Source organism: Leptonychotes weddellii, chromosome 8, assembly GCF_054177405.1.
Source record: "Leptonychotes weddellii isolate Sample4059 chromosome 8, ASM5417740v2, whole genome shotgun sequence".
NCBI classification, from domain to species: Eukaryota; Metazoa; Chordata; class Mammalia; order Carnivora; family Phocidae; genus Leptonychotes; species Leptonychotes weddellii.
In genome coordinates, this window is record NC_138376.1 from 119,811,058 (window position 1) to 119,834,611 (window position 23,554).

At 45.7% G+C, this 23,554-nt stretch overlaps 1 protein-coding gene across 3 annotated transcripts in view; it reads left to right on the top strand.

Annotated features, from left to right (window-relative positions):
- The window catches only part of TIAM2 (TIAM Rac1 associated GEF 2), a 225,615-nt gene that overhangs the window by 109,315 nt on the left and 92,746 nt on the right, over positions 1-23,554 (top strand). For 2 of the 3 annotated variants that reach the window (XM_081829177.1, XM_081829178.1), the window contains 5 exons: positions 5,909-6,310; positions 9,989-10,106; positions 10,662-10,828; positions 11,924-13,057; positions 18,558-18,993. In XM_081829177.1, coding sequence (XP_081685303.1) covers positions 11,930-13,057; positions 18,558-18,993 — 1,564 coding nt within the window. In that variant the 5' untranslated portion in view covers positions 5,909-6,310; positions 9,989-10,106; positions 10,662-10,828; positions 11,924-11,929. The remainder of the gene's footprint in view (positions 1-5,908; positions 6,311-9,988; positions 10,107-10,661; positions 10,829-11,923; positions 13,058-18,557; positions 18,994-23,554) is intronic. The other variant, XM_081829179.1, reaches the window with a different exon arrangement.

Here is a 23,554-nt window from a genome sequence, read left to right on the forward strand (position 1 = left end):
AGTGTCTTTTCCCCAGAATCCACATGGCCTCTGTCCTGCTAGTCTGCTTAAATGCCACCATTCGGTGAGGCTTTCCTCTCCTCCCCTTTCTAAAATGACAGTACCCCTTGTTAGCCCATCACCCCCCATGGCCCATCCCCCCTTCTTTTTTTTTTTTTTTTTGCTAAAATTCTTGTCACCTTATAGTAATTTACTTACTTTTCTCATTTGTTGTTCGTCCCTCCCCCACTATAATAAAAGCTCCATGAAAGCAGGAATTTTTTTGGGGGGGTCTATTTATTGTTATATCCGCAAGGCCTGGAACAGTGTCCAACACAAAATAGTTATTCAGTAAACATATATTGCATTAATTGGTGAAAGTGTATCTTACCTAGGATGCCTGACGAGGTAGCTACAACAGCCTAATGCAAATGTTAAATATTGTTGGACTCCTATATTTTACCTTAAACATGTAAATTTTATATTTTACTTCATGATGTATTTCTTTATTGAAGCAATTATAAAATTACTTAGCATTGGATGAAATTGAAGCTTCAGGAAGATGCCACTTGGCTGTTCTGTGGTTTTGACTGCCCCTTCCCTCTGCATCCCCACACCCTCCCCACCTTGGTCTTGGTCACCATGTCCCACCCTCACAGCCTTGGGGAAGTGTGTGTGTATATATATATATATATATTTTAAGACTTATTTATTAGAGAGCATGCATGCACGTGAGCAGGGAGAGGGGCAGAGGGAGAGCATCCTCAAGCCGACTCCCTGCTGCGTGTGGCGCCTGTCGTGGGGCTCAATCTCATGACCCACGAGATCATGACCTGAGCCAAAACCAAGAGTTGGGTGCTTAACTGATTGAACCACCCAGGTGCCCCAGGGAGGTATATTCTAAATTGCAATGGATATTTAGGTTAGTGACCATGAAGTTTACACCACCAAGAAAACAGATTTTTCCTTTGTGTGATGTTTTTTGTAAAGCAGTGAAATGGAAAGACTACATTGTAACCTTAAAGCTCCTCAGTTAACTTAAAAGTTCAGTTTTTCATTTCTTTCCCCTCGCCCCATTCCCAGCTGTACAAGCCTTTGCTGCCTGGGAAAAGGATACCACCAGAGAAGAACTTTTTTAGTGCTTTCTTTATGAAAGGGACATAGATCACAAATGTTCTTCTAGAAGACAAGCCTGAAAGTTAAATTGTACTTTGTTTAAAAAAAAAGGGATAATTTCAGGTTGAAAAGTACAGAAACATTTAAAATTATTTTGATGTAATGCATATGTTAAAACAGTATTAAAAAATTTCCAGGTTGGATTCCTGCCTTGACCCCTTAGTGATCTTGGTGAAATTATTTAATCCCTGGAGGTGACAGGGATGATCCTGCAAGATTTTGGGGTTCTTGTGCCCCAGGTAGCCTTGGCACACAGCAGTTCAGGGCACCTTGGATCTTCTCCCTCCCTCTGTGTGTCCATCTACTTTAGGTATCAAAAAAATTGCAAACTCCTGTAAATTATGCAATTTATTTTATTATTATTATTTTTTAAAGATTTTATTTATTTGAGAGAGAGCACGAATGAGAGAACACAAGCAGGGGAAGCGGCGGAGGGAAGGGGGAGAAGCAGACTCCCCACTGAGCAGGGAGGCTGATGTGGGGCTTGATCCCAGGACTCTAGGATCACAACCTGAGCTGAAGGCAGATGCTTAACTGAGTAAGCCACTCAGGGGCCCCTAAATTATGCAATTTAAACTATACCTAATGCTATTCATTTTTTTCCTGAAAGTTTCTGTAAATTTGCCAGCTAAAATCTTACTAGGTTTGTTGTGAATAATCATATAATTTACGGAAAAATTCAGCAGGGACTGGTTTAATTTTACTTGCGGACCCCAGAACAGCTTCTATTGTAGCTTTAAGCCTTAGACTAGGAGAAATGAGCTCTCCTATCAGGCTGCACGCTGAGCTGGAGTAGAAGAGTTACACATTTATAAGGGCGAGGAGAGCGCCTACTCAAATGAGGGAAAAAAATGTGTGGTTTAAGCCTGTTCGTTTTTTAACTTAAATGGAACAGTGTATAATGCAGCAAGATTTTGCCAAGAGTCACTAGGTACAATTACCATGGTGTATTTTGGTCACAGAACGTGATTGAGGTTCGGGAGTGCAACGCCTGCTTCTGATTTTACTGAAGCACGCGCCTTACCTGCTGGTCTCCGAGTCTCTGAGAAGCCATGTGGTTAACGGCCCGGGGTCCCATGCAAGGGCTTCTGTTTCCACACAAAGCTTGGGAAGTACTTACCCAAGCCTGAACTCCCTTTTGGTGGAAGGGTTCCTGTTCATAAAAGTTTAAAACGAGAGGTTATTGAAAAGTCATGCTAGCAAATTTGTATCTTGTGAATCTTTGGCCACCACCAAATGTACTACATGAGGTCTGTAGAGGCAAGGACATTGGCCAAATTTTGGGTGAGATTTGAAGTAGACTTGGGAGAAAAGGGTGGGACTGAACATTTGATATATTTAAAAAAAAAAACAAACCTGAAAGAACATGGATGAAAATGTATGAAAGACATTCTGATAATTTCTAAAAGAAAAAATAAGAAAAAGCTATTATTTTCACTAGGATTATTTTATTTTTCTAAAGATTTTATTTATTTATTTGACAGAGAGACAGCGAGAGAGGGGGAGTGGGAGAGGGAGAAGCATGCCTCCCGCAGAGCAGGGAGCCCGATGCAGGGCTCGATCCCAGGACCCTGGGATCATGACCTGACCTGAAGGCAGACGCTTAACGACTGAGCCACCCAGGCACCCCTAGGATTATTTTGTTTTAAACTATATTCTGTAGTTTTGCTTGAAAAGGTGTTTAAAACAAACAAACAAACAAACTCAAACCCTGAAATATTTTCAGTTTCTGTGATGGCCCAAATGTAGCTGGGCCTCTCAACTCCCTGACATTCCAGTGACATACCAGTAATATTTGTGGGATTGTTGGTCTCACCACCTCGCTCATAAACTCCATGCTGTTAAAATTGTCATAAACTCCCTTATTGGTTCTACAAATGGTTCGTATTGGTAATTAGCCCCTCCCTATGCCATCTGAGAAGCCCTTTTGGGGACGGGATCAGATCATACACCTTTTGTTTCCTTCAGAGTCCCAGGACAGAGGGGGACATATGTAGGAGGCTCTCCACATTCGTGTTAAATGGTTAGTGGAACTCTTCGTGTCACTTCAGCTGAGTTTCTGCCAGCACTAAGAACATTTTCCTCCTTTGCCAGGGCTGCCCCCGCACTGATTTTTGAGGTGTGGACTACTGTGGGCTCCTTCTCCAGACCGTATCCTCAGGTGTCCCTGGGAGGTGGCTCACACCGTGGTACTTCTGGGACAGCAGGGGGATGGGGGGGCGGTGATGGGCTAACGAGTGTCAACATCTCCCCAGCTTCTCCTCCTCTCCCACCTCCCCCTTCTCTAAACTTTGTCCCTGATACCAGCGGTCAGGCCCTGCTGCCCTTGATCAGTTTTTCCTGAACAAGCTGGGGTCTTTCTCCATTCAGTCACTTAGGGACTCAGCACGCCGTCACAGAGTGCCCATGTCTTAGAAACTGCTTTTCTGTTCCTTGGAAGGCCCTTCTTTTCTGTTTTCATCTAACAAGATGCCACTCATCCTTCAAGACTCAGGTCTTCAGTTAACATTTTTGGGGCGTAATTTTTTTTTTTTTTTTAAGATTTTATTTATTTGAGAGAGAGTGAGAGAGCACAAGCAGGGATGGGGGTGGTGCAGAGGGAGAGGGAGAAGCAGACTCCCCACTGAGCAGGGATCCTGACACGGAGGCTCGATCCCAGGACCCTGAGATCATGACCTGAGCCAGACAGGTGCTTAACCAACTGAGCCACACACACACCCCTGGTGGTAATTTTTAACTTTCCTCTGAAGAATTTGAACATCCAGTGAAAGTTTCTCTTAAGTTGTAGAATGAAGGAGAGTGAGGACCATGTGCCCAGCTTATGGGGCCCAGGACTGCATGCTGACCATGGTTGCCCCTCATCTCCTCCTTTAGCTCAAGTGTTTGCCTGCGGCAGTGATTGAGCAAATATTTTGAGACTCTCTAGACTTTGTTTGTCCTTGGGACTTCCTAAAACAGATGTGCCATTCAGCTGTTAGTTGTGGTTTTGTAAGTCATTGTTTTTTTTTTGGTCATGAAGATATGATTGTTCTTCACACTTTTTTTTTTTGGTCATGAAAATATGATTGTTCTTCACAACTCGGTATACAGGCAAACATACAAGCACACACGCGAATTTAATTTCATAAAACAGTTTTTACCTTTACTGGGATGCACTTCTCTATTTTCTCTCCTATTTTATTCTATACTCTGCTCTCTTTCTATTCTATTCTTTTAAAAATACTGGTCACTGATTCATTACATGAATTTCATGACCCACAGTTGAACAAACATTTCTAAAGCAATGCTGCAGATGTTAGAATTTGTTATAAAACAGGTGTGAGTGAGGAGACCCTCCTTGTGATAAATTGGCTTCCTTAGGAGATGAACGGTGCTAAAGCCAGGCTATTGTTTCTGTGGAATTTATTACCCCCTCCCTGCCTAACACCAGCCATGCTTGTCCTCGGCATTCCGAGGTGCAGATTGGTTTGTCCATTCGTCTGTGAATGTGCCTTTGGAAGGCATCCTGCTGAAGTGAAAGAACTGATAGGGCTCCACAATGGATGTTTAGCTTTTGAGGCCTTAGCAGCAGCTTGCTTTCTGCCCACTTTATTTGTAAGGATCACTTTTCCTAAGCACTGTTCCCGTGGAGACCAGATGCTCCTTTCGCCTGCTTCCTTTACAAATTGGGTTCAAGTCTTCTTGTGATTAGCAGTGAGCCTCTTTGAGTCATGGCATTCAGTTCTCAAATTCTGACTGTAGTTCATTGACTCAGATTGAGAGAAGCAGGTTTGGGCACTACTTAAAGCGTTTGTTACTAAGTTTGGATCCTGGCAGAGATGAATGCATTTGTTTCCGATTTTTTGGCATATTCTTGTATTATAGCCGTTTTAATAAGACAGGCAGTAAAACTTGAAGGCAGGGTTTCTCAGCCTCAACACTATTGACACATTGGGCCAGGGAACACATGGGGGCCATCCTGTGGCCCGTGGACTGCATTCCACCCACCAGATGCCCTGACTCCAGTTGTGACAATTGGAAATGTCTCCAGATGCTACCAAATGTCCCCATGGGGCCAAAATTGATGTGGTGCTGAGAGTGACTGTTTTAAAGTCATACCAGTTGTTCAATGAGCAGTTAGGTTATTTTCGTCCATTTTCTGTCATGAGTGTCTAATAACATAAGTACATGGCTTGTGTCACTGTTTTTGTTGACATTTGGCAGACCTCTGACACATGATGCTGTTATAATTCGGAGAATTGATAAACATCAGAAGAGTGCTAACAGAACTTGGAAGATTTATTGTATATAAACATAATTAACATAATTAATAGTTAATAAGATGTCTGGAACAACACACTGTCCTAAGATTTGATATCATAGTATACAGAATTAGACTTATAACTAAAAATTAGTGATAGTACTGTAGATTTGTGCTGTGTTTCCTAGTTTCTTAGGTGGTTTCATGTATATTTCCACACCTAGTCCTCACTCTGTGAGGTAAGTAGGGTAGATATTTTTATCCTCAAGTTGTAAGTGGGGGAAATGAGATTCAGAGAGTGTAAGTAATTTGCCCAAAGACTTGTGCCATTTAAGAGATGGAAACAGGTCTTAAATTCAAGTTCTCTGACACAAACCAGAGTAGGATTCTGAGATTTTTCTTTTTAATGATTGAGGTTCCCCCTCTCCAACCTCGCACCCCCCAAATAAAGGAAACCAAGTAGATACTGTTACAGTTAATGATGGCTAGTCCTATTCTCATCTTTTTTCTTAGTTCTTATCACCATCTGGAATGTTGGCCTTGGACAAGGATGAGGCTCCTATTTCAGTATGAAAATCTCGCTGGAATTCTATGAGAAGCCTTGTTGGTGTCTAATGGTGGTAGAACCTGAGTTTCCCTCACCGCCTTGCCCAGCCATAAATCTGCTTTTGTGCAGTGTCCCCACGCCTCCGTTGTGCTTGCTGTCCCCGTTCAGCCCCGGTCCTCCTCACAGAACCATCTGGCCCCTGGGGGGTTGCTTCTTATTCCCTTTGAGTCGCTCCTTCTGAGCAGCCGGCCTGGGGCCAGAGACAAAGCAGTCTTTCCTCTGCTGTAAACTCTACACTACAAGGAAATGGAGACTTTGGGAATCTAACGCATCAGTTCAAGCCTGAGCTCGAGGCAAATGAAGAAAAGGTAAATCTTGCATTTCCCCTTGAAAGATATTTTGCTATGGAATTCAGTAGGTCCCAGTGGTTGTTGGGATTGTGGTGACATATTTGTGGATTCCTTCACATTGTTGGACATTTCTGGGGGTGGTCATTGATCACAGTTTTTTTTTTTTTTAATATTTATTTATTTGACAGAGAGATAGCGAGAGTAGGAACACAAGCTGGGGGAGTGGGAGAGGGAGAAGCAGGCTTCCCGTGGAGCAAGGAGCCCGATGCGGGGCCCGATCCCAGGACCCTGGGATCACGACCTGAGCTGAAGGCAGACGCTTAATGACTGAGCCACCCAGGCGCCCCCATTGATCACAGTTTTAACAAGAACAAACATCATTCTTATTTGTGATTTTAGCTTAAAAAGCTACATAGCACATTTAGATAATTGGGAATTGGAAGGGAATGCAAAAAACAAAAGAGAAGGACTTTTTTTTTTTCTTTTAGGTTCATGAGATTGTGGTCCATTTTTAAAAATTGATATTTTATTATCCAATAAATAAAAGAATTATTATAAAAAAGTGTTTATGCAACATGCAGTATTTGTTCAGTCCATACAATCTTTGCAGTGTATCCTTTATCCAGAATGACTTCACTAAATTCTCTGTCAGCTGTGGGTCTGGATGCATATTTGCATACCTTAGTAACATCAGTTGTAGGTTAGCATACCTAATATGTGTTACTACATGGTAGCATTCCTGTTACGGATTATTACAGGTTAGTGTACCTAATATGTATTTTTTTCTACTTAAAGACACTGGGGGCTTTGAACGATGTCTTCTCTTTTTAAAAAAAGTTCACAGGGAATCTGTTGTTTCAGTATTTTCAGCCCCCTCTCTATCAACAAAAAAGTTTTTAACTACCATAAAATTCCCTTAGTAAAGGAGTCAGGGGTGCTGAACACTTGGCCTATTTATTCTCTTTTTTTCCAGACAAAAATCATAGCTGAAGCCTGACTGATAATATCTGTTCAGTTTTGCCATACTCTTCAGGGATAATTGTTTCCCTCAGAGATTACCCTTCCTGTCAATAAATGCCTCATAAATATTGAATAAACTCTTCTCGTTCTAGTTTAAGGCTGGTTTTCTCCTGCTGGGATTGGCTGGAGATGTTGAACGGCTGGTAGGCATTCCCATAGGCAACAGTGCACATTGCTCTCCGCCTCTGTCATCCCGTCTGCTTTTCCCTGAGGAGTGTTGTGTTCATGATCGAAACATGTCCTCGTGGGCATATATGTCGGTCTTTTGGCCAGACCCAGTTGGGAATGATTCCTGCTCTCAGTCTGTGGTCGAGTCAACCTTCTACTGTGCGAAGTTGGTTCATTTAGTTCAACAGGTGTGTACTGAATGAGCCCCAAATTTGCAGGCCTTGGGTGGACAGTGTCTGGAAAGGGACAGGGTCCAGGGCTATGTTTTTGAAATATAACATGACATGAAAGTTAAGCTACTTGATTTCAAAAGTAGTAAGAAGAGTTGAGGTTATAATCTGCTGCTGGGGACTGAGCTTCACCCTGGAGCCATTCTGTGGCTTTGATTCCTGGTCTTTGTGCGTCCTTGAGCAGTTGGCAAAGGGGGCCTCTCAGTGGTCTTGCCAGTGCCAGTGATGTTGGGAGAGCTTGGCGTGAGCGCCGTGTGTGCTGGTCTTCGGGCATGTGGCCTTCAGGTCACAAGGGCCTGACAGAGTAGGCGGCTGTGGGTGAGTGACCGTGGAGCCTTTCACCTTTGGGGTCATCACCGGGCCTTGGTCTTGAGCAAAGTAAACAAGCACAGAGAGAGGCTCCTTGCTATCTGTTCATGGGAGAGGTCTCCCTGGCAGCCGCCAGGAGCGACTCTGGCCACTTCGAGTTCAAGATGTAGTGGAGAAAATACAACTCAGATTTTGAGCTTTTATTTTTAATTTTTTTTTTTATAGATTTCATTTATTAGAGAGTGAGAGAGAGCGCACACAGGCAGGCAGGGGGACAGGCAGAGGGAGAAGCAGGCTCCCCACTGAGCAGGCAACCCGATGCATGGCTCAATCCCAGAACTCCAGGATCATGACCTGAGCCGAAGGCAGACCCTTAACCAACTGAGCCACCCAGGCGCCCCAGATTTTGAACTTTTAAAAGGTGGGGTTCTTGGGGCACCTGAGTGGCTCAGTTGGTTATGTGTCTGACTCTTGATTTTGGCTCAGGTCATGATCTCATGGTCGTTAGATTGAGCCCCGTGTCGGGCTCTGCCCTGAGCGTGGAGCCTGCTTAGGATTTTCTCTCTCTTTCTCCCTTTGCCCCTCCCCCTTTCTAAGAAAAAAAGGTGGGGTTCTTGTGATCCAGTTCCGGGGTCAGAGTGGTCACGGGGGCCATGTTTCAGCGACATCTCACCCAGTGGCTATTCCCTCTTTTAGATATGTGTGTGAGCGCCCACCGAACGAGAAGTGGTCGGTAGCGTAGAAGGTGCCGTTTCAGGCCCCGTGAGTGAGATGCTCGTAGAGCCTCCTGCTACTGCCAAAGTGAAAGATCACTTTGACATCCCCCCTCTCCGCCCCCCAATTTAAAATATACATGTGAGAGTAGACAGTAGTCTCAGGCAAACTTGTGTCTTTGGCCTTATTGGAGAAACTTAGGGCTGGTGCTTCATTAAATAACCCTCCAGAGAAGCCGTACAGATGGCCAGCAAGCACATGAAAGGATGGTCAGCAGCAATGGTCGCTAGAGAAAGTGCACACTGGAGCTGCAGGAGGGGTCCCGTCTTGCGTGTCGACGGCTGCCGTCAAACACCCAGACGACGACGTGTGCTGGTAAGAGTGTGGAGAAACAGGAATCCTGCACACCGTTGGTGGTGATGGTAGAGTGATGCAGCTACTACGGAAAACAGCGTGCTGGTTCATAAAAAATTAAACACAGAGGGGCGCCTGGGTGGCTCAGTCGTTAAGCGTCTGCCTTCGGCTCAGGTCATGATCTCAGGGTCCTGGGATCGAGCCCCGCATCGGGCTCCCCGCTCCGCGGGAAGCCTGCTTCTCCTTCTCCCCCTCCCCCTGCCTGTGTTCCCTCTCTCACTGTGTCTCTCTCTGTCAAATAATAAATAAATAAAATCTTTAAAAAAAAAAAAAAAATTAAACACAGAATTACCGTAGGAGCCAGCAGTTCCGGTCCTGGGTGTATACCCCAAAGGACTGAAAGCGGGGTCTCAGAGAGAAGTCTGTGTACCCCTGTTCATAGCAGCAGCATTCACAGGGTCCAGCAGGTGGAAAGCAATCTGGGGGTGCACTGGTGGGTAAGTAGATGCACGAAATGGGGTGTATACATGCAATGCAATATGCCTCAGCTTTGAAAAGGAAGGAAATTCTGACATAAGCTACAACATGGGTGAGCTCTGAAGTCATTCTGCTGAGGGAAGTACGTCCGTCACAAAAAGACCAGTGCTGTGTGATTCTAGTTACATGAGCTACCTCGAGTATCAAATTCATGGAGACAGAGAATAGAATGGTGGGTGCCGGGGCTCTGGGGAGGGGGGTGGGAAGATTTAGTTTTGTGAGGTAAGAGTTCTGAAGATCGGCTGCAGAACCATACGAATGGACTTAACTACAAACTGTGCACTATAAAGCAGTGAAGATGGTCAGTTTTACGCGATGTGTATTTTAACACAAATAATTTTTTCTTTTGAATGGGAAAAAAAAGTCACAATTGAACGCCCACTGCTCCGCGCTCTCGGTCTGCAGGGAACATTGAGGCTTTGTGTTCGGGAGTGAACACCGCCAGATGGCAGCACCCCCAGCCTGTCATCCCACCCTCCAAGGTGGGTCTCCTGCTCCTGCCTCTTGTGCAGAAAAGCCCAAACATATGCAGGAGAGGAACTTTTAATCTCCTTTAGGGGGCCAACCTCTACAAGGGAAGTTACTTTGTCCAAGGACTGTTTCACTGCGATTCTACATTTTGTTTTTACTGCTGAGTCAGATAGAGAACAATGCACGGTTGTCCTGTCAGGATGATGCTCCTGCCGTCCCATCAGCGTGCAGAGTCTGCAAGTTGTTTTCCTACTGGTGGTGACAGATGAGCTGTGACTCATGCCAGCCCCGTCACCTGCCCTCCCCTGAAACAAAGACACGCATTTGCCTACAGAGCGTGTGTTGAGTTAATGGCCTTTACAAGATTGGATGGGCAGTTCTAGCTTCCTTTATATCTTCCAACACCTCTGATGAATCAAGCAGTTCACAGACATTTCATTTATTATCCTGACACTGATTCTGGTCACTGGTGGTTTCTTCATATCGTTTACACGAAACCTTTGTTTTTACCTTTTGGGAGCTTGGTGTAAAATGCTTGACAGTTTTCTGGTATTTCTGTTTTTCAGGATCATTTCATGGACTCACTTGCCATACTTGTTAACCATGCTGCCTTGTTCTAGGACCCCGTAAAGCCTACTGACTGTTAATCTTCCTCGGAGCACAGACTAGAACTTCAGGTAACTCCAGCTCACATGAGTTGTGGTTCACTTCAAGGGGCACGACTGTGATCAAGGTAATAAGTTTGTTCGATCTGGTTATTTTTGTTCTAAAATGTGTTTGCTAACTCCCACCAAAGAAAAGTCAATCCATTTGACTTTTGTTCCGTGGCTGTACATTCTTAGGTGTAAAAGAAGTAAAATTAAAAACCTACTAAATATATTTTGAAGTGGAACTGGAAACGTGACCTCCAGCTTGCCTCAAATAGTGATCTACTGGTTAGAGTGAAAAACAGAGGGGGAAGGTTTGGCTCAAATTTCGACTTGCGTGTTTGGCTTAACTAACAGACTCATTGGACACATTGGGATTTTACAGAGAATGAATAGAATCGAAAGTTTTTTCAGACATCCACATTCTGATAAGTCAGCTTCCAACTTTATTCCTCATCATGTTCCAAAATGAGGACCCTCAAAGGCTTTAGAGAAGCACTAGAGATTAGTTTTATTAAAATGTTTTTCTGCCCCAAATGAGAGCTTTTATTCTCTACCCTCCCCTGTTTTTATCTCAACCTAGTTTTGGGGGACTCCTTTTGTGGTGTTCCTACTCTGTGTGATATATCAAAGCCCCAACAGAGTGTGGTACCTGAACTCATGTTATTAAACATGGGCAGCAGTCTCTTCTATTGGGGTGTGGTATTTGCTCTTCTAGTAGTTTGTGTATAATGGAAATCACTCTCTCTGATCACTGAAGAATCAGTGTATCGGAGTGCCAGAGCAAGGATGCTTTTCCCTCATGTTTCTGTTCAAGGGTCATTCAGAACCTCTCAGCACCAAGCCTAAAGGAGGTCTCTGCCTTAAGCTGACCTTTATGCCTATTCAATGTCTGAATTAATATCCTACAACAGATTATGTGCTTAACGCAACTAGCACACAGGCATGCAGTATCGTTTATTTGGTTGATGACCTGCATGGCCCGAAGAGAACCAATTCAGTAGGTAACTTTTGTCCCTACTTCTCTGAGTTGTATGAGGCACAGGAAAAAAAAAAAAAAAGTTGCTTGGTTCTTTTGTAATGTGTGGAACTTTTTTTTCTTTTTTGTTTTTTAGACAATTCTGTCATAATGGAATTAACTTAGGTCATGTTTCTTACTGATGCTACTGTTCTTAATTTAGGTTAAAATGGGGAACTCTGAAAGTCAGTACACCCTTCAAGGATCTAAAAATCATAGCAATACTATTACTGGTGCTAAGCAAAAGCCTTGCTCCCTGAAGATACGCAGCATTCATGCGAAAGATGACAAGTCACTGCACGGATGGGGGCACGGAAGCAGCGGAGCGGGTTACAAGTCCAGGTCCCTGGCCCGAAGCTGCCTTTCTCACTTTAAGAGCAATCAGCCTTATGCATCCCGACTGGGCGGACCCACATGCAAAGTCCCCAAAAGCAGTGCCTACGCCAAGCACAGGACGGACGCCTCAGGAAATGATTTCCAGAGCCGCAGCACGGCCTTCTCCGCGGGGAACGGCTTCCACTATGTCGGCCACGAGCGGCCGGACGCCCACGTGGCCTCGAGGGACTGCAATGGACACCTCCTCAACTGCTACGGGAGGGACGAGAGCGTGGCAGCTAGGCCGTGCGACGAGGACCGCAAGAGCCCCAGGGTGCTCATCAAGACGCTGGGGAGGCTGGACGGCTGTCTGCGGGTCGAGTTCCACAGCGGCGGCCAGCAGGACGGAGGGCCCCCGGGGGACGCGGGCGGCCCGGTGCGGCTGCTGCGCTACTCGCCCACCTTGGGCCCCGGGCCCGACTCGCCCCCGGACTCGCGCCCGCGCTCCAGCAAGGGCAGCTCCCTGAGCTCCGAGTCATCCTGGTATGACTCCCCCTGGGGCCCCACGAGCGAGGCCAGCGAGGCCGAGGGCTCCCTCCTGGTGCCCGGCACGCCCGCCCCCCGCCTCTGCGCCGACTTCCCGCCGCCCGGGGCCCCAAAGCCGTTCAACCAAAGCTCGTCCCTGTCCTCGCTCCGGGAGCTCTACCCCGACCCCAGCCCGGCGCCCTCGGGCCTGCGGCTGTCGGACGAGTTCGTGGGCGCGCACGCCAGCCTCAGCCACCGCGTGTCCTTCGCCTCGGACATGGACGTGCCCTCCCGGGTGGAGCGCAGGGACCCCGGCCCGTACTCGTCCTTCACCCTCCCCTGCCGCAAGTCCAAGGCCTTGACCGAGGACTCCTCCAAGAAGGACACGCTCAAAGCCCGCATGCGCCGCATCAGCGACTGGACGGGGAGCCTCTCCAGAAAGAAAAGGAAGCTCCAGGTGAGTAAACCTTAGGGTGGAAGGGAAGGTTCCCTCGAGCTGCCTGGTCTGTTAGAATGGGAGTGTTGCAGGAGCTGCCCCAGAGCGCTGGCCTGAGGCTAACAGAGTTCAGGAAAGCGAAGGGTTTAGTCTCAGACCAGGCGCCTCTTGTTTGCGGCAGTGGGGGGGTGGGTGGTGGTGGTTTTTCTCTTTTGCTTCAGGTGTACACTTTTACTCTTAACCCACAGCTTCACGCTCTCTGATTCTGTGTGAGCTCACCTCCTGTGCTCTGGTGTGAACGCCGCAGGCCTCGTCCAAAGGCGTGGCCAGACTGTCCTTAGTAGAGCGTTCCAGAGAATTCCTCAATGAATTGGTCATCTGAGAATTTTGCTAGATGTCATTCTTGAAGCCTAAACAAAAAGGGGAGCTAGATCGTTATTTTGGGATGAGTCGCCTTCCTGAACTTGACATCACTTTGGGGAAATTAACATTTTTTTGGTACATCCAAAAAAAAAAATTATCTCACCACCTTCCAATGGGGATAGCAAACAGTTTTGAAAATATCTTGTACCCAAGAACATGTAATAGCAAAAATATAATGCCTGACAAAATAAGAATTGTGATGATGATAATACTTATACATAATAATGATGTATAAAGTTGTAATGGGGAAACAAAGTGGCTTAGTCACCGGGAGGGAGAGTAATAGGTTGCCTTTTTAGGTAACTAGTGGCAATTGCTAGGTTTTTAGTTGTTTTGCTTGTGACTTTTTTGTTTGTTTCTACTTTTAGTTATTTGTAGAAGGAAGAAAGCTTTTTTTTTTCCCTTAGCTTGCACAACATAAGGCACATTATTGAAGAGAATTTGAGTGGGCAGTTTGTCTCTAGTAAAACTGCATTTTATCCATCCTAGATAGATACGTAATTACAAAATTATATAGCACTTTAGGGGTGAGCAAGAAGATGACTTCCCTGAGTAGACTGTGTTAGATCTGTAAAACTTACCGTTAGTTATTTCCTTCTTATGCATGAGGTACACGACCAGCACCCCTCGCGTGTTGTGCTTCGTTGCCCCTGGCTACCCCTTTACCCAGAGATAAAGAACAGATGATCACCATCCTGCCACGGAACTCTTCATATCCCCGAATGCAGTAATTTGCTGACTCCTTACTCCTCACTTCTTTATACTCTACCATTTACTTTACCTTAGTTTAGCCCCTAATTGATCCTGGCATTGAGCTGGTTATTCCACATCTCTTGTTTGCATAGAGGATGTTTCTCACCTGTCCACGTTTGTGGCCTGGCTCACACACTGCTGTACCGAGTCTCATTCAGGTTCAGTTCGGCTAAAGGCAGACCAGTAGTCACTGTGTATTGACTGCGTTCTGTCCCGTTCAGGCCCTCACTGCCCCCATGGGAGGTGACCTTCAAGTCTGGATCATCCAGAGACTTCGCCCTGAATGGTTTGTAAGCTTGTGGAGTTAAGAACAGACTGGTTATATAATCAAAGAATCCGAACTTGAAGGCTGGAAAGGACTTCCCCTCATTTTAAAAATTAAGAAAGTAAGGCTTAAGGAATTTGAGGGTCCTCCCTGAATACACATGGCTAGTTGGTGGAGAAGCCAGGACCAAAGTCCTTTCTGCTAAACCTCATACGTGAGCTTTTTCCAATTAGACACGTGGCCAAGATATTGTTGATAGCCACTGGTAATTACTTTGGGCCTATTGAATGTTAAAGTAAACTGCTTTGGATTTTTAAACAATGTCCTGTGCAGGCAGTTTTTTAGTTTTGCTTATGTTCCCACAATTGATAATCTATAAAGGTGAGCAAGATGAATTTTTCTGGCAAGTATGCCAGTTTTTTTGGTCATTTTTTGTTTGTTTGTTTTGTTTTCCTTTCGTGATTTACAGCAAAGATCAGATTTAGATCCTTAAAAATGTAGTCAGTGCATGGAGCAAAATTTCCAACAGTGTATTTTTTTAAAAAAATTTTTAAAGATTTTATTTATTTATTTGTCAGAGAGAGAGAGAGAAAGAGAGAGAGCACAAGCAGGGGGGAGTGGCACGTGGAGGGAGAGGCAGAAGTAGGCTCTCCGTTGAGCAGGGAGCCTGATTCAGGACTTGATCCCGGGACCCTGGGATCGTGACCTGAGCCGAAGGCAGACGTTTAACCGATTGAGGCACCCAGGCGTCCCGACAGTGTATTTTTTTTAAGAAGATTTTATTTGTCTTAGAGAGTACAAACAGGGGGAGCACCAGGCAGAGGGAGAAGCAGACTCCTCGCTGAGCAGGGAGCCTGACGTGGGGCTCGATCCCAGGACCCTGGGATCATGACTTGAGCCGAAGGCAGACACTTAACCAACTGAGCCACCCAGGCATCCCTCTGACAGTGTATTATAATATTGGCACCAAATGAATGCGTATTCTCTCACATGCACACAAACTTCTGTCTGCCGGCAGGGCCAAGGTCCAGAAACCCTTACCATGATGGATAGATTTACTTGTTATGACTTCTAAAAAGTGATAATAAAAGAGCAACCCTTTCTTCTTAGGGCTTTCAACCAGTTGGGTGAGTTAGACCCTAAAAGCAGACACATTAGTGAAAAAACATGCACAACTGAAAAAGAATATCAAACTAATCAGAGAGAGAGAATGTGCTAGAGAGGAGTATGTGTTTGATGCCAATAAACCCTTCCTATTAATGGAGCTGTACTGTGAATCCTTGATCCTCTCCTGGGTGAACTTTCAGGTATATCAGTCAGGGTGGGCTGGGTTATGCTGAGGTAACAGAAAGCTCTCAGATCTCCGAGGTTTAGCATGAGCAAAGTTTCTTTCTTTCCCATGCTGTCACTCTGGTCTGCATTGTTCCTCTCTGGGACTCCAGGGCCACAGAGCAGTTCCAGCTGGAACACCCCAAGCCATGACAGCAGGAGAAAGAAAATCGTGTGTAAAGCTTCCATGTTTCACTTCTGTTCACATTTATTGGCCAAAGCAAGTCACATGGTCATACCTAACTCGGAGGGAGGGGGAGGGAGAGGGAGAAGGAATGACCCTGCCCTGGGCCCAGGTGGAGGGCCAGGCATATTTGGTGGGCAGCAGTGACAGAGAACATTCAGGATGCAGAGACCCTGGCCTTTGGGCCCTCTTAATTTTAGACCTCGCGGCTCTTTGAGGGCTGCGTGGTCACAGAGAGCTGGTGGTCTCTACTGTGGGATGAAGGAAAAAGGCATGTGAAGAATGTCAAGGTGTGAATTTGATACATTTACCTAGAAAGTGAGGAATGATGACGATCAGGAATTTTCTTTTAGCTCCCAAGAGTGACTCAACTCTCTTGAGACCCTCTCTCCTCTTTGCTGTAGTGCCCTGGTCATGAAGTCAGATTATCCGTTGCTTAGGATTATCCAGTTGCATGCAGAGAAATGGAAATCAGACTGCTTTGTGTACACGTATAACACGGCTCCTTGGTTTCACACCCATAGCACAGTGATCAGGAAATCTAGCTGAGCTGATTTAGGGATGGATGTCCTTTCCCTCATTCCTGTTGGCCTGAAAATCAGTCACTGGCTATTAGGATTCTCCATAGAAAGCTTTAGAAATGTGTTAGAAACTGGGAAAGGTCATGTCTAAGACTCCGTTATAAATGCTAAAATGCAATATTTTCCCATTTCTTACGGAGGAAAATTTGTCATACTTTGCTGTGGTGGAACATTTAAAAGTCAGTGCTACAACTGCAACTGGAAGACTCTCTTATGAGAAACACTGTCAAGAATGTTTATAGGTCACATTTAAGTTTGGCACCTAAGCGTCTTTCCTCTGGCAGTTTGGCGTGTTTTGAAACACCCCATTGTAGCTTGTGCTGAGGCATCCCAGTGTTTGGGGGCTGTGAGTCCGAGTCATATTCATAGCTGAAATGATGTTAATGCTAGCTAAATGAGAAGTATTCCTTCACCTCTTAGGAGTTTTTGAAGAGCAACAAAGTGACAATTAAAAAAAAAATCTTACACTATTTTGAAAGTTTCTTCTCTAAGTGACTCACCACTGCTGGCTTATTTGCTCTGTTCTTGCATAAGCATCTGTGTATAAATAAATACGACTACGGGACATAGTGTAAACGCAAGTGGAAAATAATATTTTTGTTAGTAATAGCTGTGCTTGGGGCTATAGCCCCTGTTGTTTATAGCCCCTGGGTATTTGGAAGCACTCTCCAGTTGATTTTCCTACAAAAGATAGCAAATACTTGCTACTGGATTTCTGGATGGAATGTCTGGAAGGAAAACCCCTCCACACAGTGGAATATTCAAAATAAGGCCTTTGGTCGGTGGTCCTTGACTCAGTTTCCCCTCATTTTTATTTTAATGGGTAAGGCAATATAATGGAAAGCCTACTAGCAGCTGAGTGGATGTGTGTGCTTAGCACCGCTCTGCAGACTTACCTTAGTCTAAGCTCTAAATTTGGAATGTCCAGAGAGCAAAAAAATGTCTTTTGAGTCTTAAATTAGGCTCACCTTCTGCTGGAAAATGTAGTTACTGATGTTTACCAGTGAATGGCCTGTCTGAAAGTTATTCTCAAATAACTAGACCTCTCTAAATGAGGACACAGTCCACGTTTCCAGCTTTCTGCATGGCCACTGACTGTCAGTGCATTGTAGTTTCATAGGGCGCAGCCATTATTATAAAATATTAATTTTATTTAGAGCTGCCCATGTCTGATTTTATGTTGTAGTACACGTTGAAGTTAAGAATCATGTCTTTGGTATCCCCAATACCTAGAATAAAATAGATGTTCAAATGAAAGGATGTGAGTGAATGAATATATTCTTTTTACAGAAGAAATTCCCAAATTAAGTAAAAAAGCCAGTATTTATGAAAAACAACAGTTACTAGCAAATACTTTTTGTAGACGAAGAATCCCAGGTGCATGGTTTTTACTCTGTGAAGAAGGAAAATAAGATGCTAGAGATCCTCAAGTCTTGATATGGGTGGAGGTAGGGAGAAGCTGGGGACTGACTATTTTGGGCAGAGGAAGAGAAGTTTGCGTAACAACACCTAACAACACCCTAGTTGCTATTCCCTACCCCCCTTGACCCTGTAACTAGAGATTTTCTACCTTAGCTTTAAAAGGATCCAGGAGGAAGACAGACTGCAAGAGCATGAATTCCTTCCAGGAAGACCCTGATTCACAGTTAGCAAAGCAATGTCAGCCTAGAAATCTTCACTGATGTGTTATAAATATGCTAGTTGATTTCTTAATTCTCAACATAGGTTAGATTTAGGATAGTCAGGAGTATTTTGTTCATATCTTTAAGCATTGACTCCACTGGCTGTAGATTGGGCGGGGCAACGCTCTTTCTCCAGTTCTTTCTGGTTTGGTGACTTGATGATTGAAGATGCATTTTTGTTAAAAGAATCTTGCTTTTCGGCAGCAGCATTAGCAACCAATGGTATGATACATTTGCAGGGTTGGGGAAGGGATGCTTTGGATGTATGTAACCTCTGATGGGTGGTCATCTGCATTGCTCACAGGAACCGAGGTCCAAGGAAGGCAGTGACTACTTTGACAGCCGCTCAGATGGACTGAATGTGGACGCGCAGGGGCTCTTCCAGGTGTCTCCTTCACCTTGGTCTGGGGGCTCAGCTCAGATCCTGTCCCAGAGAAGCGAATCTGCTCATGCAATTGGCAGTGATCCCCTCCAACAGAACATTTATGAGAATTTCATGCGGGAGCTAGAAATGAGCAGGACCAACACAGAGAATGTAGAAACGTCCACAGAAACCGCGGACTCCAGCAGCGGGTCCCTCAGCTCTTTGGAGCAACTTGATCTGCTCTTCGAGAAGGAGCAAGGGGTGGTCCGGAAAGCTGGATGGCTGTTCTTCAAACCCCTTGTCACTTTGCAGAAGGAAAGGAAGCTCGAATTGGTGGCCCGGAGGAAGTGGAAACAGTACTGGGTAACACTGAAAGGTCAGTGCATTGTTGACTCAAGGGGGCCACTGGAATCATTTCTTCCAGCCGGCCCCTCTCCTAGGAGACGCCAGTCAGTCCAGGGTTAATTTGTGTCAATGTGTGAAGGGATTTGAGGGGCGCCTGGGTGGCTCAGTTGGTTAAGTGACTGCCTTCGGCTCAGGTCATGATCCCGGGGTCCTGGAATCGAGCCCCGCATCGGGCTCCCTGCTGAGCGGGGAATCTGCTTCTCCCTCTCCCTCTGCCTGCCGCTCACCCTGCTTGTGCTCCCTCTCTGTCAAATAAATAAGTAAATAAATCTTTAAAAAAGTGAAGGGATTTGGTACAAAATCTCCCAGCATGCTTTGCTACAGATACTTTCTCAAACCTGGGTAATATGGCTTATGTAATATTCATATATAGTATTCGTTCTAATACTTAGTGATTGAATTTAATAGTTACAGCTTATCATTTTATAGGTAGTTCTGTACCATTCTTTAATACTTTTTCTGCATCTGGAGGTAAAAATATTCCAAATAAGTAACCAAATGTAGATCCTGAGTATCCTATTCTTCACAAGTATCCTTCTCAGCTTGTACGACAAAGAACATCAGGATTATCTGATTTGTGTCCTCTGACCTTTGTAAACTAAGAAAGTCTAATTGTTATCATCACAAACAAATGCTTTTTTTTTTTTAATGTAAAGGAAATAGGAGTAAGGATTTGTTTTGTTAAGATGATGAAAGTTTCTTCTAGGCATTGCCATTTAAAAATTACAATTGCCTTGCTCATTGCGGATGTATAGATTGGAAGGGATCTAAATGTCCTGAGGAGGAGCGAGGCTCTAGGTCAGCACAGTGTGGATTTATACAGATGTAAAGATGGTTTATACAGATGCAAGCAGGAAGAGCAGCCTCACGGCCTCTGGCACGTCTGCACAATCATCTTGTGACTCAGTCAGAGGAATGGAGTGGTGTTCAAAGCCGAGCCTCATTATTGGGAGACAGCCTTCCCTATCCTGGGGGAAAGCAGAAATGGGAATCCTATCTGCAGACAGTATGTGTGAAAGGCCTGGAGCCCTCCCACAGGGCTCCTTTCTTGCTTTCTTTCCACCCCCCCCCCCAGTAGAAATGGTGAGATGCCCCCACCCCAGCCTTGTGGAGCTGGAGCCATTTCATAATAACCCAGAAGCCTGTCTGGGAAAGATGCAGTTTGGAAGGCATTTTGTCTTTAAGGGACACCTTTACCTAGCAAAATGGAGGGTTTATAAAACCCAAGACCCAGTCCTCTTTTCCAGCTTGTGATAACATTGTGGCGAGGAAGGCCCAAGAGCTTGCCTCTCGTTTGGGCATCCTGGGGAGGCAGGTTCTTACACCGAATGACGGGCGAGATGTGGAGAGTTGGAATAAGGGGTTGAATCTAGCAAGATACAATTTGAAGGGATAAGTTATGCTCTCAGGTTTAATAATCAAATGACCATCCAAGTACAGGACAGGGAGATGTGGCTGCTGAGCATTACAAGAAGATCTGGGGGGTTGAGCTGTAGGCCATTCCTTAAATTTGTTTCCAATGTGATGAAGTCAAGATAAAAGTAAATGGGATTTAAAAGAGTGGATGTGATCTTCGGCCACCTCATTCCAGCTGTCCTGGGTTCTACGGCCCCAGCGGTCTCTCCTCCCTCTGCCTGGGGTGGAGCTGGCCATTTCTGTGCTTGGGGGCCCCATAGTGCAGGAGCCCTGTTAGTTAGCAAGGTGGGGATTCTTGAACAGGTTCGACCTGAAGTATCTCTGACTGGGAGGGCGGGGGGAGTGAAAATGTCTTCTCAGGAGCGCGAGCATCTGGGATTGATTATGAATCACAGTCTGAAGCTGCCTCCTTCTGGCATGTTGTTTGAAAGAGATGCGCTCGACTCCATATGTGATGTGTATCTGGTTTATTTTTTTATTGTATTTATTTTTTTAATGTAAAATTTGTTTGTTAAAATGGATGCTTTGGGAAGTCGTTCCCTGCCTGTTTTAATGCTCTGAATCTCCCCCCCCCCGCCCCCCGCCCCACTGCGTCCTGGTGGTGGAGGCTGGTGATGGTTTGTGTTTGTGTGTCTATGTTGGGGCCTAAGAATTGGGGCCATAGGTGACAGCAGGAGGGTTTAGAGCTATGCTATATGGTGTGCATTTAGGAACATTTAGCTTGGAGAAGACAAGGAGTGAGGTGGCAGTGAACAACAGTCTTGTGGAAGGGGCGCTGAATTCTGGTTCCCCAGGGGTTAGGACGGCACCAATAGTTGGGAGGCAAGTTGGTTCTGAATTAAAAGTACAGCAGTGACCAGAGCCATGAGCAAGTGAAAGGATGCTGTCTTCCTGATTTCTCTGCCCCTGAAGACATCTGTGCAGAGCCAGATGGTGGGAGGCTTCCTGGGGGAGGAGATTCAGGCAGGTTTCCCTTAGAGTTGGAAGAGCCCACCTCCAGGCTCGGGTTTTCCGTCCTGGAGGCTACCGCGGGGACTCCTGCTGCTGACTCCCGAGGCAGGGATGGTCCCGAGTGGTCTGGCAGTTCCAGGGTCTGCTCTTGCCTGTGCCCTGCTGACTTGGCGCTTGCTCATATAATGGAGACCTACGGAGAAAGGGTGCTTTGTAAGTGTAAATGTTATCAAGCACACATTGCTTCCTTTCCTTTGCAGCCAAGCAAAGTCATGCGATAAAGATGTTTTTTTCCAGCATAACCTTTTCCATGTGGCTTTCTATACCTCTTTCCTCTGGGAATTCACTAGGTTGAATTCAGCTTTCTTGGCTTAGAATCCAAGTTGCAATGTTTGGACTTAACTATTTGGTTTAATCTTAGATACACACACACACACACACACACACGTGTATATGTATGTATATACACAAGCAGGTACGTTTAAGCAGAATTTTAAATTCTTGAAGTATTTATCTATGGCGTCTGGAGAGAGCAGCTACAAGCCCGCTGTCTGGTTGTACACCTGTGTTGAATGTATAGTGTGCTAAGGGCATAAATGTTTTTTAGGGCTTGGAGGATGTCATACATTTTTAACACAGGTAACTCTGCTTTCCATATGTCTTTTCCGGTGAGTCAGGAGAGGGATTCCTGCAGTAGTTTGGGGATGCTGGTGGTTCTGCCCTGCGGTAGGGCAGCTGCGGATGGTGTGATGAGTGTGGCTTGGGAGGGTATCAAGGAAAAGGTGGGTTTGAGGGAAGACAAGACCAGTTCTCTTTTTCCCCTGGTGATATTTCTACTGGTACTTCATCTATTTTCATACTCCTACTGCTGTTCCAGTCTGTTTTCTCTTTCTGCTACCGTGGCGAGAAGAACTTCCACCAGCAGCCCTCCAGGCCAACACGGGGTCCTGGTGGGGACCGGGCAGGGCTGGTGGCCGCAGCCCTGGGTTGGGGGGTGTGGGGGCAGGAGACGCCACGGACAGGGGTGCTCCCCTCTCCATCAGCCTTATCGCCCCAGCATTGGAGACACAGATGAGGTTAACTTTGAGGTCATAGATTTACAACTGATTTCCTGTTCTTTAAATTCGATAGCAACAAAATCGTGCATACGGTTTTACATCCTGGCCTGGGTCTAACACGACATGTCCTGTTTTGGTTTCATGCTGCCACGGTAGATGGGGCGTTCGAGTTGGCGGCATGTTGGCATCTGCCCAAGGTTGTGTTCATTTCCTCTAGATGTCATGACTCAAACCACAGCCGCTGGGCGTACAATGGTAGGGAAGCTGGGAAGTGAATGTTCACCCATCGGAAAGAATTCGGACTGGGCAGAACTGGCATGGGTCTGTCACCTTGACCCTGGCCCTTGGGTCCCCAGGTAATGGCAGGTTTCGTACTCAGCAGCAGTCAGACAGGCCTTTCCTGATGGAAGGATTTGGGGACATTGTTTCTAAGTGCATCAGTGCCTGCAAAAAGAGACTGGCTCAGCTCCGCAGGAGCAGACCCGGCCGGAGACCTCCTGCTGCTTTCCCTTCTTCTGGAAGCCTCTCTTAGCCTTAGTGTGGATGCCTTTTGTTTGCAGGAAGAAGGGTTGCTAGTGCTTCTTGAGATCATTAAGTACCGCCGAGGGTTCTGGAAAGTGCTGTCCCGGCGATGCTGTTTCTGAGGGCAGAGCTACCTGCCAGCATCTTGTTCTCCTGGCTTCTGTGCTGCGCTGGATTCCAGGATCTGAACTTATCTGTCCGGATTAAGATGGGTTTTTGAAGGAGGAAGTGAGACTGGCTAGCCTGAAATAGTTTTTTTTTTTAAAACATTAGACTTTTATGAGTGAAGACTCCTAACTCAGAGGGGAAAACAGTCGTGCAGTGGACCTCATTCATTCGCAGTGCTGCTGAGAGCAGCTGATGCTTCTTTACCATCAATGTAAGAGGCTGTGCAGAGCAGGGGGATGGGGACCTTATCGGCCATATTTGGATGCTGGGGCTCAGCACATGAGAAGTGCTCAGAAGTGGTGATTGGATGAAGGTTTTTCAACAGGAGAACATACTTGTGAGCATTTTAGAATTTGCTTAAGAACTGCATCTAATAATTAGAGGGCACTCCTATCTAATTATCAAAGTAGATCCTTC